This window comes from Carlito syrichta, unplaced genomic scaffold, assembly GCF_000164805.1.
Source record: "Carlito syrichta isolate Samal-C Ts95f unplaced genomic scaffold, Tarsius_syrichta-2.0.1 Scaffold309486, whole genome shotgun sequence".
In the NCBI taxonomy this organism is placed as follows: Eukaryota; Metazoa; Chordata; class Mammalia; order Primates; family Tarsiidae; genus Carlito; species Carlito syrichta.
In genome coordinates, this window is record NW_007253582.1 from 876348 (window position 1) to 893134 (window position 16787).

Sequence of the window (16787 nt, forward strand, 5' to 3'; positions counted from 1 at the left end):
AGGCTGCGGTGGCCGGGAGCGGCCACTGCACTCCAGTCTGCATGACAGAGTGAGACTCCAACTCAAAAAAAAAAAAAAAACCTTTTGAAAAAGACAGAAAATGAGGGTCTAAACTTGAAAAGCCAGAAAAACCTTCACAGTTAACTGACTGTGCATGGTAAGTGAGATGGACAATTCCATGGAGACAGTGAGATTTCAAGTCCAGATTATTTAGAGACTTGTGTTTTTTTTGTAAGTTTCTTACAGGAAAGACCAGTATAGTGGGATAAATGATGTCATAACTTCTAAAGTTTTGAGTTTAAGGTGTTAGCAGAACTTTTATGTGGATGTGTGCTATAGTTAGTTGGAATGCTGGTATTGAGCTCAAAAAGAACCCATGTTGAAAGAGAATTCAAAGAGTCAACTATATAGAGGTTCTGGCTAAAACTGAATAAATGAATGCTATTTCTGTGATGAAACATTAAATGAGAGGAGAGAGGAGCGTGTCCTTTGGAGGAGGACAAGAAAATGAAAAACAAGCAACAGTTAGAAAACTGGCAGAGGAAGTGAGGCCTCAATGTCCTGGCAGCTTAGAGAGCAAATGTGGTCTACCGTGCTAAAGTTGCAAAGCAATCGAAGTTCCAGGGTGATGGCTGGATTTTATTTGTGCATCTGTAGTTCCATTTCAGGTGTGCAGCTGTAGTTCCACTGTAGTTTGAGAGCAGTTTTTGTAAGGTGGCGCAGAAAACTAGATTTTTATAGAGTGCATGCATGTGAAATTTGGCTTAACAAAGCAAGCAGGATTGAGTGGGTAGAGTACTAGATTAAGGAAGCCAATGATGAAGCCCATTGTGATTATCTAGGCATGAGATGACAGGCTTCTGGATGGTTAAGAGTAGGATTGGGTAAAATATCATGAAAGAATCATTTTGAAAGAAAAAACAATGAAACTCAGTGATTGAAGGAAAAGGAACAGCCAAATCCAGTTTCACATTTTCAAGCTTTTGAGTTGGCATGTAGTGATATTATTGGTAGAGATAAAGAAATTGCAAGAGAATGTGATTTAATGGAATGTTGAATTAATTTTTCACACATAAAAAGCCAGTAATAATGAAGCATTTCTGTAGTAATATGCATGTTGGAGATATGGAAAATATTCAGTGAGGGAATTGGTAATGCTGAATTCAGGAGAGATTGTTAGAATGGTAAGGCACATTTGAGTTTGTCACAAAAGGCTTAATCGGTGGAAATGGTTGTTACATTCATCCAGTATAAATTAGCATAAGTCCATGTTATAAATTATATTAGGTGGGAGTCAGGAATGATTTGCAATAAAAATTACTCACACAGCAGAGTTCCTTTATTTCTTTGTTGGTCTGATGTTGGCACACGGATAAAGTTTTCAGGTTGAAGATTTTTAAGTGCTGTAATTTGTTTTTATTTAAAATAAAGGACTATTATTAGAGAAGTGTTATATCTAGCCTTGAAATAATCAATAAGATAATCTACAGACATTATAATCTAATTTCATAATAATTAAATAGCTTTTTTATTGGTCTTAACTCTATTCTCTAGTGTAGATCACTAAAGTTGTTTTCCTGTGACTCTCTTTTCTAAATATTTTGTAAGACCCAACTGAAGGATCACTTCCTAAGAGCTGTTTGAACACCAGCCAGTAAAAGGACCCACAGCTAGAAAACATTTTATAGCAGCTGTTCTATGTTATAGTGATGATTTTAAACAGATACATAACAGGGCTAACATTCCATTTTTACCATAAGTGTAAGAAATTAGGTAAGTATTTAAAAATATGGTACAATTTTTTTAAGTATGCAGTTATATTTTTGTATACAATTTCATATCCTTTAAACTAAAAGAGCTGATAAGATATAAAAATGGTGATATCCAAGTTAGTGAAGTTAAAAGCAAACACTAATTATCATATGTACCCTTTTTTAGTATAATTTATGAGTGTTTCAAACATATTTCATCCTACTTAAGGCAGAGTGTTATAAGCAAGACAGGCCACAAGACTGTATGTACTCTTCCTTCAGCAATTGTAGTAATGAAGTTTGGCTCTTTGCAGAACCTTCTCTACTATATATTATAATACTGTCTAATTCAATAGTGGGACCTGGGTCATACCCTGAAAAATGAAAGCTTCTTTTATCTTTTTTATAACATTAGAGAACTGTGTTCTAGAGAATGATTTAATTCCACAGATGTTATATTTTAAATATTAAACGAAACATTTAATGACCTTCAAGAGTTCTAATGAGTGTTTAAATTTGATTGGGAACTATAATTACTTTACAAACATACCTATTTATGTGATATGTTTGCTTTCCTGTAGAATAATAAGCCTCCCAACCCACCAGCCTTTATCTTCATGATTGATGTTTCATATAGTAACATAAAGAATGGACTTGTCAAGCTCATATGTGAAGAACTGAAGACCATTCTGGAAAAACTTCCAAAGTAAGGGAACTGCCATTTTTATTCACAACTTAAACATTATTTCTGAATTAATTTACTGACCAGTAAATAAGAACCGAGTGACCAGTTGATATCTTTTGCTAGTGAACATTGAGTATTTAGTTATAAATCAAACAATACCATTCTTTTGAGTCCTTAAAAAATTAAAGTGATCTTTTGTACAAAGCAAAAGAAACAAACTGATAAAAAAATAATGCTGTGGTTAAAAAGCATTCAAAATACATGATAAATTATAAGGAGAATTTCAACAGTGTGGTGGGAAAAACTTTGGAAGTGTTACTCACTTTTCAAAACATTAATTTTTCAGTGGAAACCAGAAGTTGCTGAGCATGATTGAGAGTTCTAAGGGGTGACAGAAAATTGAACTGTTGTCTTATGCAGACATAGTAGATTTTCAGCCTCATTTCCTTATGATACACTGCGCAATCCCTTTACAGCTGTGCTGCCTCTTTGTCCAATAACTAAGCCCAAGGTGTACCACATTCCTTGCCACTGAAAGGGACAGTGCATACAAGGAAAGGTAGAAAACTAGCTCATAGATGCGTGTACATTAGATTAACCAACACCTCACATTGTGCTTTGAAAAGGCTATTTGGCATATTACCTGATTTAGTACAAGGAAGCAAATCAAATTGATGTCAGTTGAAGCTACTCACATACACAGCCCAAAATGAATTTCAGGGGAAAAAAAACAACTAGATTTGTTTTGAAAGATAAAGGATACAAAAAGGATTTGGACTTGAATAAAAACTTTTAAGACAGATATCTGAAAAGTGTCAGGGAATAATTAGCAGTATCCTTTTATTTCTCTTTTCTATCACCTCTCCTAACACTAATATCATAGCAATTTTAAATTATCATATTGTACAAACTGGTTGTTTAGGTTGGGAAACTAGCTTCTAGTAAGGAGATTTAAGAGCAGAAGAATGCCATCCCGCATGTGAGGAAGATGTGCTTAAGAAGGTAAAACAGGCCAGGAAATGTCTATAGCCTTGTTGTCTGAGCCAGTCTCTTTATCTTCCATCTCCTTCCTATCTCCTTGAACATAGCAATCTTTGTTCTGGAAAGGGATTTTTTTTTGGAGGATGGGAGTACTATCTTCAGCCCTTAGGGCTCCAGGAATCTTTGGGTGTCTAACTGTGTTCTTTCCACATATGACTGGTGCTTTGGTATATGTGAGGTTCTGATGAACTCTGGACCTCCCAGGAGCAGTTTTGTTTGTATCTGTGAGCTGAAATCATAATATACTCAAGGATGGTTTGGAAAAGCATTGGGGATGTTTAAAGAACACTGAGGCAATTTCAAACTGAATTCTAAAATGAAGAATGAGCAAGGGAGCAAGTTGAAGATGGTGGCATAAGATCTGATGCCTGTGGACTTGTTTGTCACTGTGGTTTCCTTTACCCCATTCTTGGGGAAACTTGAAAAGTGTGGATTTTCTGCTGAATATGGTATGTTTTATTATAGAACTCTTTCACAAGGCTGGTTTAATTCTAGATCTGAATTTTGAACTTGACTGTTATAAAAGAAAACTACTCTGATTTCTGGAGGTGGTCCTTCTTTCTCAAAATGATTCAAATTTGGCTAACCTATTTTCATAGACAATTACTTCACCAACCCTTTGTTCCTCTTCAACACAGTTATAATATGAAGCTTATAGCCCATTGATATACATTATGAAGTCACACTCTTTCCTTTGGTGGTATTATAACTTTATATCCCATTGTAGCAAATGTATGACTTTGGCAAAAGACAGTAAAAACTAAAAGGATACAGTTGGTTATTCCTTCCCATTATTCATGTCTCTCTCTTCAAAAGGTTTGTTCAAGATTACTGTCTTTTTCTTTTAAAAGAAATCTGGTTATTGTTTCCCCCCCTTTGAAATTTATTTTGGTCTATGCATGCGTGCAACTTTATTTTTTATGGTAAGATTGACATCAGTTTGATTTGCTTCCTTGTACTTAAAGCAGACAATATGTCAGATAACCTTTTTAAAGCACAGTCTGAATTGATTGATATCTTAGGGTATGTTCATCTCTTAGCTAATCTTTTGAAAAGATAAAGCTTCATTCTTTACAATTTAACCTTGAATTTATATCATTGGCCTTGCAAGATTGCCGTATTTTAAATGTTTTACCTGCTGTTCAGATCAAGTTCTGGAGTTATTTTAAGATTTTGTTTGTTTTTAATGCTGCTGTAAGCAAAATGTTCAAAATGTTTGATCTTGGAATTTTCTGGTTCATCTAGTTGCTAATGTCTTCAGGCTTGCTCTGTCAGTTTCATTCCATTAAAATGATGGGGCAAGTGTTGAGAGAAGTGATCACTGGAATGCAGAGGAACAAAAACATCAGTTTTTATGAGATCTCTTGTATAACTTCACAAAACTTGTATAGAATTAATATGAAGAAGAGACTACAACTTAGTTTTCTTCTTCTGAATATGGTTTAACTGAGGCAGTTATACCATTGAAGAAAATTTTAGGACAGTTCTTTTTTTCTCAAATTAAAAAAAAATGTTCCCATGGAGACAAGTACTAATATTTTGCAATAATGTGAGAGATGTTCTGATTTGATGCTTTTAAGAAATGTTAATTTAGATTTGAAGTGAACCCCGTGGTCCCAGGGTACTCTTTTCCCGTCACTTGAAATGTCCAAATCCAGAGGGAAGTAGAAACCCAAATTTTCCTCTATAGATTTTCTTTTATGTCTTTTGCCTTAGTTGACACCAAATTAACTATCAAAAAAGAATAAAAAACCTGTCATGATTTGCTGAACATTTCTCACCTTATATAATAAAAGGTTTTACTGGGAAATGGGAGCTTAACCTGTAGTGTGCTTATAACTGTCTCTCAAGTAAATAAAATCTTGATTTTTGTAGTGTTTGCTCATTCCGTGGTGTCAGTACTTCTAGCCAAGCTAATTTTCTTATTATTTATTTAATTTAGCTTTAATTTTTTTTTTTTTTTGAGTTGGAGTCTCACTCTGTTGCCCAGACTGGAGTGCAGTGGCTGCTCCCGGCCACCACAGCCTTCACCTGCTGGGCTCTGGCGATCCTTCTGCCTCAGCGTTCTGAGTAGCCGGAATTACAGGCATGCGCTACCACGCCCAGCTGATTTTTTGATTTATTGTAGAGATGAGGTCTCGCTGCCCAGGCGGGTCTCGAACCCGCGGGCTCAGGCAATCCACTCACCTCAGCCTCCCAAAGGCGCGGGATTACAGGCTGAGCCACCGAGGACGGCTAATTTTTTTTTTTTAACTGGCTGGATCAGCCAGGTAGCCAAGCTAATTTTAAACTATTGAGGTGATATTACTAAACTGAGTTGGGAAGAGATGTGTTCTATTGGCTTATCAGTTTGGACTCTAAGTTGCCATCCCAAATGCAGTGTTTCACTATCATGATAATTATCCTCAGTAAAACCTCTGATTCCCCACTTTGAACTAGACCCTACTGGGACAGATGACATAAGGTTTGGGCCCTGCCCTTTATTTGCTTATGGTGAGGGACTCATGAAATATTAACTAAAAAGCACCCATGCTAAGAGCCCAGTAAGAATGGTTTCTAGGAATTCAGAAGAATTGTGGCTGGTAGCATCAGGGGAGGTTACACAAGGGGGAAGGATTTGCACTTGGTTTTGAAGAATGAGAGTCAAATAAATAGGGAAGGGGGAAGCATGGATGCAGTGTGGTATAGCAATTAGTTGTACTGTTCAGGGTATTGAGGTGTGCATGAGTGTCTCTGTATGTGTAGTTAGAAAGAATAGGGATTCCTGTTTCTGAAAGCTTTGCAAGTATCTAGAATATAAACGTTTACCAAGTGCTTTTGGGAGGGATTCTGAGGATCTCTTTAAACTGCCCACTGAAGAATAAGTACTCTTAGTGAAAGAAGTAGAGAAGAAACAAAACACAGTTTACAGTCAGTACTTCAGTCAGCCTGTAGTCTACTGAAACATAAAAGAAATTGGGAAGTCTGCAATGAAGTCAGCAATTAAAACTTGAGATAATTTCATCTTGATACTTCCATTTTCCTTTCTCTCTCATACTCTAGTTATTAGAAACTGAGCAACCAAGTTCCTTTTCAAAAAAGTTGTCCTTTAATCAGAATAAGTTTTACTGACATCTGAGGGTCAAAGAAAATGGTATATATCTTTTGTGGCTTTCATTTAACTTTGAGTTTTATGTAATATTCCCCATTGAAAATTAGTAAGCATCTGTAGTGTCTTGGTGTTTTATTTTAGAGGAGAGAGAGAGACCAACAGGCAACCCAGTGTACTCAGTAAATATGTAACTAGAGTTTAGACCACTAAATTCTGAATGAGAGCATTCATAATTTTATACTTTCAGGACTATTACGGCCTATTTTGGAACTCCCTTAAAAAGTCTGTTTCTTGTTATGGTTTTAGAGCTTTTATTGCTTTGCCATGACTATCACAAGTGGTCACCTAAGAACTACAGTATCAATTTCTAAATGCAACATTTTATATATTTACACTATATGTTTATATGATACATAATTCTCAAAATCTAGCCTGTTTTCTGTTGAAATTCTCTAGGATATATAAGAAAAGGATCACACAGGACAAGTCCTTTCTTGACAAAACAGCTGTCTCGATAGTTATATGAGTGTGCCTTTCTCTTCTCTTACTTCAGATATTCATTTGTTCTTCTGACCTCCTGCTGACTTTTGAGAGAGCCTTGTTTATAAAGAATGTCATAAGCCTAACTTATTCATTAAAAAAACCCATAATTTTCTATAGGTTGAAAATAAGTACACTAAAGAAATATGAGCAAGTATTTCCATATCTATTTGATTTTTACCTATAAATTTGATAATTTTTTTCTTTATCAATTTGTTAATTTTTATAATTCCATTCTGTGACTCAGTATTGTTTACACCTGGGAGTAGGAATTACAACAGAAACTTTGAACATGTCTTTCATATTGTAGGAAACACACTTTCTGAATTTCTATAGGAACCTCCTTTTCATTTGCAATTTATAAAAGGACCTCAAATGCTTTTTTTTCCCCCATAGGGAAGAACAAGAAGAGATGTCTGCAATTCGAGTTGGTTTTATCACATATAACAAAGTTCTTCATTTCTTTAATGTAAAGAGTAATTTGGCCCAGCCTCAGATGATGGTGGTGACTGATGTTGGAGAAGTCTTTGTTCCTTTGTTGGATGGTTTCCTTGTCAACTATCAAGAATCCCAATCAGTGATTCACAAGTAAATATCAAGTGTTTTATAATTTAAATACAAATCAGGTGTCTACTTTTAATTGCATTGTGTTTTGATTCAATCATATGTTGTTGTTTTATTATTAGCAAGAGAGCTTTTAAAACACAGATTAAGGCCAGGTGTGGTGGCTCACATCTATACTCTTAGTGCTTTGGGAGGCTGAGGTGAGAGGATTGCCTGAGCCCACATTTTCGAGACCAGCCTGGGCAACTTGGGGAGACCTCATCTCTATAATAAAAAAAGAAAAAGTAGCCGTGCATGGTGACACCTGCCTGTAGTTCCAGCTGCTTGAATGCTGAGGCAGAAGGATCATCTGAGCCCAGCAGGTCAAGGCTGAGGTGGCCGTGAGCTTGCCACTGCACTTCAGTCTGGGCAACAGAGTGAGACTCCAACTTAAATAAAACACAGATTATAAAACTATCATTTATGTTAGGTCTATCTCTATTTAATGTAGACCAGTATCTAAAAGAAAGAATTTTTTTAACACTCACTAATCCTATATCAGTCCCTTCTCTTTGCTGGAAGGTAATGCAAGGGAGATGTTTTCTACATGTGGATGAATGTATTCAGTGATGATGAGAATAGCTAAATGTGTAGCCACTGTTCTGAGAATTTATGGTCTAAGAGATCAATAATGTGGTGAATAGAAAGAGATACCTATAAAAAGTGTGGTTTTTGTATATCTTCTATTCAAATCTTAGTCTTTTTGGTGCCAAACCATGCTAGAATATCATTCCTTGAGGTATGGCCTATGAAATGCACCATAGGTGAATAAATAAATACCTTATGTGTTTAGGCTTGAAATGCTGGTGATTTTATTTTTGAAGTTTATTGCGAATATACTAAACATTTACAACTCTTTGCCAATTTATTTCTAATAGTTTATTGGACCAGATTCCAGAGATGTTTGCAGACTCTAATGAAAATGAGACAGTCTTTGCTCCTGTCATCCAGGCTGGCATGGAAGCACTAAAGGTAAGAAGAAGCTACTTCTAGCTGCTAATCAATAAATTATAAAAACAGAAAGAAAAAAAGAGAGAAAAGACTTTATGCAGAAAATGCAGTCTTTATTAAAACATGTAGGTCACTAGAAGCTGTTCCAAACTTCTCTATAAATCTCAGGAGGAAATGACCCAAACCACAGATTGCTCCCAACGTTTACATTCCAGCACTATGAGCATCCGAGCAACTGATTTTGCCTGGATTTCCAGTTTAGCTCCTCCTTTTGGCTTTTCCATGAACTTTATATGATTTATTTTAAAATTAGTTCAAGATCTGACCTACCAGCTTCCCATATCACCCTCCCCTTCCTTGGGGTTTTCAAACATGCAAAGGCAGAGCCTTGTGACAGTCACTGAAGGAGATGTGAATGCTGCCTGGGGCCTTGTTGATTGCCAAAAGCAGATGAGAGGTTGGTCAAGTCTTCATCTGGGAAGCTGAGCCCAAATGACACTGGTCATTTTCATAGTAATAAAGATGGTAAACTGAAGAAAGCAAAATGATTTTAAAAGCACTAAATTGAAATAATTACTATCTTAGCAGAAGAGTCAAACCACGTTAATCCTGACAACTAGTTCCTAAAATTAATTGTCAAATGTTATTATAGTCATCATCAATAAAAACAACAGGTGCTGGAGAGGATGTGGGAAAAAGGAAACACTTCTACACTGTTGGTGGGAGTGTAAACTAATATCACCTCTGTGGAAAACAGTGTGGCAATTCCTAAAAGATCTAAAAATTGGCCTTCCATATGACCCAGCAATCCCCCTTCTGGGAATATACCCAGAGGAATGCCCATCATTCTATAAAAAAGATACCTGTACATGCATGTTTATTGCAGCATTATTCACAATAGAAAAAACATGGAACCAACCGTGTTGCCCAGCAAAATTGGACCGGATAAAAAAACATGGTACATAATACATGATAGAATATTACACAGCCATAATGGAGGACAAAATTAAGGACTTTGCAGCAACTTGGATGAATTTAGAGTCTGTCATACTCAGTGATCTATTACAGAAACAAATATTTAAGTACCACATGTTCTCACTCATAAGCAGACACAGAACATTTACCATAATACTATAAGAAAGAGATTGGCAGTAGTGGGAAACTGCCAGGAAATGGGGAACACGTAACATCAATAAGGGTGCCTGATCTCAAACCAGGCAAAGTGGGGACCAAAGGGAGGCCCAAACTTCACCTCTATGTGACTGCTTATCTACCTAATCCTGAATTGTACCCCACATCTTTAAAATAAAAACATAAATAAAATAATAAAGTTAAATTGACTTAAAATGACTAGTAATAACAATAATAAGTAACAATAGCAACAAAAGTCGTACAGAAATAAGTTTATGAAATACTTCCTACATACATTATTTTTTTGTCTAATTTTGTAGCTTTGTTCTAGTACCATGATTCTTACCTGAATTTTTGATCTGCAAGAATAATTCATTTATGGGATCAAAGACTGTTGTGAATGTCCTTCAAAATGTCTCAGAATGCCTGTTAATTTTACTTAAAATGAATAATGAATTTTACATCATAAAGTGATCTGTAAATATTAGGAATCACCCAGCTTTATTTCACATTGCTATAAGCAAATCTCTTTTATTTCAGCATGAAAGGGTTTTTTGGTTGTTGTTCTCTCTTTCAATAAGATACCTAGAAATCCATGTGTAAATTTTTCCATGCACAATAAGTTATAAGTTATACATGATCCTACAAGTCTTTCTACTCAAAGAAGCTAGGCTAGGAATAGTGTTGTATTCATGGACTTGTGTGAGGAGAAGGATCAGTGGCTATTCTTAAGCTAATATTTGATTACTTAAGAGCACATAGTAAAGTGAAAGAGGAGTACTGCTGTGACTTCCCTTGGATCTGAGTGCAGAATCCCAGCTCAACTCCGTATTTCATTTTTAAAAGGGAGCAATACTCTCTTACAGCAGTGGTTTCCACATTGGCAGTCCACAAGAGGTCTAAAGGCTATTTGACAGCTTGGAAGGAATAAAACATATAAAGCAAATTTGTGTACATGCATTCTGTATATCTACTGATGATACTAATTGTGTTACATTACTGAAAATCACACTGTATTATTATCATTATTATTTTTTGAGACAGAGTCTCACTCTGTCTCCCAGGCTAAAGTGCAGTGGCATGATATGGCTGCAGTCTCGAGCTCCAGGGCTCAAGTGATCCTTTCACTTCAGCCTCCTGAGTAGCTGGGACTACAGGCATATGCCAACATACCTGACTGATTTTTAAAATTATTTTGTAGAGACAAGATCTCGCTATGTTTTCCTGCCTGGTAACGAACTCCTGGCTTCAAGCAATCCTCCCACCTCAGCCTTCCAAAGTGCTGGGATTACAGGTGTGAGCCGCCATGTGTGTCTCACACTTTTCTTAATAGCTGTAAAGCTCAAGGTTGCTCATGCACTACAGAGTCTGCAGCAGTCGGTATGCTCAGCTATCAGTTTGTTTACCAGAGTCTCGTTCATTTTAACCAGTGTATTTTCATATATTTTGCATGCTGTTTTTGTTATATTTGTAATTTATTGTTATAGTAACATGTATTTTTTACCTTGAAGTTTAAAAATGAGAAGAAACTAGTATCTAAATATACAACTCAGAGCAGCTTTATAAATACAAAGCAGAAGAGTCAAACCATGTGAGCCCTGATAGTTCCCCAAATTAATTGTTATATGTTGTTATTAAAGTTAAATTTAAAATAGTTGTTAATATAAAATGGCTAGTGATAATAATCAAGCTAATAATTATTATTTTTACAAAGTAGAATGAGATATCATTATAAAAGGTAAATAACTGTCTTTTTACCAAGATAAGGAACTATCTTTATAAAATGACACTGTTAGCTGGGTTTGGTGGCTCAGCCTATAATCCCGCGCCTTTGGGAGGCTGAGGTGAGTGGATTGCCTGAGCCCGCGGGTTCGAGACCCGCCTGGGCAGCGAGACCTCATCTCTACAATAAATCAAAAAATCAGCCGGGCGTGGTAGCGCATGCCTGTAATTCCAGCTACTCGGAAGGCTGAGGCGGAAGGATCGCCAGAGCCCAGCAGGTCGAGGCTGCAGTGTCCAGGAGCGGCCACTGCACTCCAGTCTGGGCGACAGAGTGAGACTCCAACTCAAAAGATAAAATAAAATTAAATAAATAAATAAATAAAATGACACTGTTGGAGGTCATGTACATGGTAGTTACTGTCATATTCCTGCTCTCAAGTACACATTGCTTTCTTTAGCACCAGTCTTCGTACAGAGACTGAATAATGCTCCAATGCTTCAGAAAGATGAGGCCGTTTTTCCTCAACTGACTATTCATAGCATCACATGTAAAAGGGCAGGTGCTTTTTAAAAGTGCAAATTTCAGGTCAACTCCCAGGGTTTCAGATAACTAGTACCCCAATTGATTCTGATGATAATGCACATATGGGAACTAGTAGCATGAGGAACTGTTACTCATTCTTCAGTCTTTGAGAATATCCATACATTATGTTAACTCTCTAGAAAACTATATCCCTGACCCACACAATTTCATCTGCTGGGTTTGCTCTAGGAATGCTGTGACTTAACCCTGACTTAACTTCTTGCCCTTAGGGTTTGGTTAATGATTAACATAGGAAGTAACTTTATGAAAGACTTTCTTCATTTTACAGAATGTTCAGTGAAGATATTCTTTTGTTGTTCAGTTTCTTACCACATGGAAAGATTTACTAGCTGATTTCCCAGAGTCAGTTATTACAGGCATTCTGTATATAATGTTTCTATTAGCCTTAACTACCAAAAAAAAGTACTAATAATCCTTAAAGTGGATTTTTCTAATATAATTATTTGCTTTTCCCGACCCTTCTTGTGGATGTCTACTTTTTTACTTTTGCTTTAGTGGCTCTATTTGTATGTGCCTTTAGTCACAGGTGTCCTTAAGGCTTTTTGTAAAAGATTGTAATATGAATAATAAATTAATGAAAAGTTTCTCCTGCATCTTTCAGGAAAATTCTGGATGGTTATGATTGTATAAGGACAGACACTAACGCAGTGTAATTGGAGCTTTTCTGCTGTTTATACTTTTTAACTTGTAGCGACTTTGTCAACTTTGGATGAGGGAATTAGCTACCTCTGGTAGTCATATAATTTCATTAATTTTTCAGGTCTTATGTGGCTGACAAATCAGACTTAAATTTGTACAACTTATATATGAGGGCACTAAAATTCTTGCCTGAAGTCATTATAAGCTAAGAGCTAACATTTTTGAGAATTTGCAAAGTAGTATTGAAGTATTGAAGAGGCCACATCATTCATTCACTCATTCTTTCAACCAACTAAGTTTTAATAAATGCCTGTGTTTTTTAAGGCAGTATAGAGACTAATGTCCCTACTCCTAGATTGCTTACAGTGTGTAAGAAGAGATGTCACTCTATAATACAAAACATAATGTTCATTGCTGATATTAAGAAAAATGGGATGAGGGAGGGCAAAGTAACTTTGGAAAGCCCTGGACTGTGTCTGGCCAGCCAGATAACTCAGAATATTCTACACAGGAGGTCAGAGTTGGGACGTTTCATCCCCTGGGAAGAGGGAGTGGAAACTGAAAGAACATCAAAGTGAGACTTTTCTTATTGTGTATCCCAGGGAAGACATTTTAGAACAAGACTCCCCAGTTTGAATTATAGCTTTACCTTCTATCAGATACATGACAAGTAAAATCTATATACAATCAGTAGTAGTAAATTTCTATAAATGTAACATAGTAATAAATATAGTAATTTATTACTATATATAATCAGTAGTAATAAATTTCTTGAGGCAAACAAGAAACTAACAAAAACAAACTTGAATCTAACAAAAAACATTTGCTAATTTGTCACGAAGATAAATAGGAACTATTTGGAAAGTTCTTGTGCATACTTTCTAACAGTCTTTGACATAGCCAAGTGCACTATTTTGGGTTGCAAATGTTTCCATGTCCACAGCATCTTATATTCTTTCCATGTTTTTTCCCATATTGTCTTTCAAAATCTGCATTTATTGTAGAATCTGACCCCCATAACTCAACTGTGTGTGTATTGTTGTTCTTGTCTTTTAATTTGGCCAAAGAACAGTTTTCTAAGTTAGTAGTTACTTCCACCACGAAACTAGGTAATTACAGTTTGGTGTAAGATTTGGCAAAAAAATTTGGTAGGAAATGGCCTGTAGTGGTTATGCTTAAAATACTTTACTGGTTGGGGGGAATTTATATTGTTCATAATGGATACCTAGATTTGATTGCAGGATGTTGCATCCCAAACAACACTCCCGGCACAAACATTTATACAGCACCCATAGAGCAAAAGGCGATAGACCAGTGGAGGTTGGAGAAACACAAAACTAAGATCTGTCCTTTTTCAGGGAACCCTTGATCTAGAGAAGAAAAATTATGATGCAATGTCATTAATTCTAGGGTAGTCTACTACAAAAAAGAGCAGGACAAAGAGGTGGAACTAATCAACTCTGTCAAAGATGTTGACAAAGCTTTTCTCAGAGGAAAAGGTATCGAGATAAATTTTGAAATGAGTGTTCTCTAGGCCAGCCTTTTTCAATCCATTTTCTGCCGTAATAAGAATGATATATGTTGTTCCTTAATTCTATGACTTGCTTCTGTAGGCAGAGTCAGATTTTGGTTAAAATGTGAACTTTTGCAGGAAAACAAAGCATTTAATACATAAGGAGCTTTATCTTTGATTAATTTGCTACTTGTAAAATATTTTATAAATATGTGGTTAATGAAATTGTAGATCTAAAAATAACAGCCATTTTATAAAGAAAAAATAAATATAGCGATTCTTCTTTTTTTTTTTTACAATATTCACTTTATTTTTTTTTAATGAGCCTTAATTTTTTTCCCCTGAGAGTTTTACCATAGGTAACAGTAACAAGACAAGTATGTTTAATTATGATTAACACCATGTACTGGATGATTGAATTCTTCCAACAGTATTTTATGTAGTTAATGAATCTCCTATGTCATATGAGAGGTGAGAATTAGAGAAGTTCAATCATTTGCCCACTGTCACTCAGATAATAAAGGGCTGTTATTCTAATTTTGGCAGGTTGGATCCATGCTCTTCTCTGCTGTGGTATAGCATTACTAACATGAGTAAAGAATATCTAGATGGATAGAAGAATTTTTCGACAGTGAATTAATTCCTTAGGGAAAGTGGGTGGGCCAAGCAAGAAAAGTTGGGAAGAAACACCTTTGTTATCTGAATTTTTAAAAAAATACTATTACAATAATAATGGCTATAAAATGAAAAAATATACAGTTATAGAACTTCAAAATTTCAACATGCTTAACATGTTATCATCAGTATTATTGTAAATTTATTCTGATTTGGTCGTTGGCACTATTGTGTCTTTACTGGCAAAAATTCTGATCGTCTCGTTCTCCTGTGTAGGGTACATACACCTGTAGATCGAACCAGTGCATCTTCACTCATCCTTGCCTTCTTTCTTATTAGTACTGCATCTGTCAATAATTTTCAGTAGAAGATTCTTGCTCGCTGCTAGCTACAGCAAAGACAAGACAGGCCATGGTGAGGCACCATGCCAGCATGTCAACCATGTCTTCACCTCTCAGACCCACTCCACAGAACATCCCCAGCATTCACTCAATGAGAGACAGGAAAGGGCTGACCTTGAAGTCTGTTTTTAAGGAAGTCAGCTATTCACAAACCTAAATGCCTTGTTGTTAGTAGCACATACAGCCCATCTCCTGGCTAACCCTTGCACACCTCATGCCTTTGCGAGCAACAGCTCCAGGCAGAAAGCTGGAGAAATGGACTCCAGGCTAATTTGACTGAGGGAGCAAAGATATGGAAGTGGGTATAGCCCGTGGGGTGTTCCCAGAAAGCAAGAAGCTTGTGTGGCTAAAACTTCAAAGCAGATGCAAGGGTGAGGAAATGTTGCAAATTAGACTGAAAAGATAGATCCAAACCGCTTCAAAGGCCCTGAAGCTGTCTTTTACTTGCTGTGTGACCTGGGGCAAATTAGAAGAGCCTCAGTTCTCTTCATTCCAAAATGCAGACAAGGTTGTGAGTGTTAAATAAGAAAAAGTTGAAGGGCCTGGCACTGAGCTGTGTGCAGCAAGTGTTGTAGCAGCTTATCTTACTGTCCTGTCTTTCCAGCTCTCACTAGATAACTGACCGTGGACCTTACTCTGTACTAGAAAGCCTGCAGGGTTCTGAGGAGAAAAGCCACATCCCTGACCAGAGCTATTGCATTCATTCCAGAGGCAGGCTACCAGTACAATGTGGCTTGGAGAAAGGCAGGATTGGGGTGGCGGGGCAATAGAGTAAATCATATTTAATTTCAGGAATTTGTGCTCAGTAGGTTGCTTCTTAGCTCCTTAAATAAGATTTTTTTTTTTAAGAATTAGGGTCTCACTTTGTTGTCCAGGCTGGAGTCCAGTGGCACGATGATGGCTCACTACAGTTTCCAACTACTGGGCTCAGGTGATCATCCTGCCTCAGCCTCCCGAGTTGCTGAGACTACAGGCACACACTATCATGCCCAGCTAATAGTTTAATTTTTTTAGAAACAGGGTCTTACTGTGTTGGTATCAAACTCCTGCCTCAAGCGATTCTCCTGCCTTGGTGCTGGGATCACAGGTGCTGGAGTTTCAGGCATGAGCCACCATGCCCAGCTCTTAAATAAGATTTAAAATTTTAATTCTCAATGCTGAATTGACTTTATAGATCCTGAATCTTTTTTTTGTTGTGTTTCAGAGACTACAGATAGATAATTTTGATTACAAACTTTTCATTTTGTCATCATGCCTGATAGCTGGTTCCTAGCATCTACTGTTACCACATACACCACTACATTCTTGAACGTTCTTCCTCAAAATGCCACTGTAGTTTTAATCCATGTTTAGTAAACATTTGAAATTAGAGCTTCTGTTGCATGATAAAACTGGGAATTCAATCATTTGTTTTTACAGTATGGGATTTACATTATAGGATTTTCACTGTAACACATCATTTTAATAGTTTTTTTTAAACATCATGGTATACAGACCTAT

General features: G+C 36.4%; 1 protein-coding gene across 1 annotated transcript in view; it reads left to right on the forward strand.

Moving 5' to 3' along the window:
- The window catches only part of SEC24D (SEC24 homolog D, COPII coat complex component), a 100750-nt gene that overhangs the window by 61438 nt on the left and 22525 nt on the right, over window positions 1–16787 (forward strand). The window contains exons 10-12 of the mRNA XM_008067357.2: window positions 2333–2457; window positions 7505–7696; window positions 8590–8683. Coding sequence (XP_008065548.2) covers window positions 2333–2457; window positions 7505–7696; window positions 8590–8683 — 411 coding nt within the window. The remainder of the gene's footprint in view (window positions 1–2332; window positions 2458–7504; window positions 7697–8589; window positions 8684–16787) is intronic.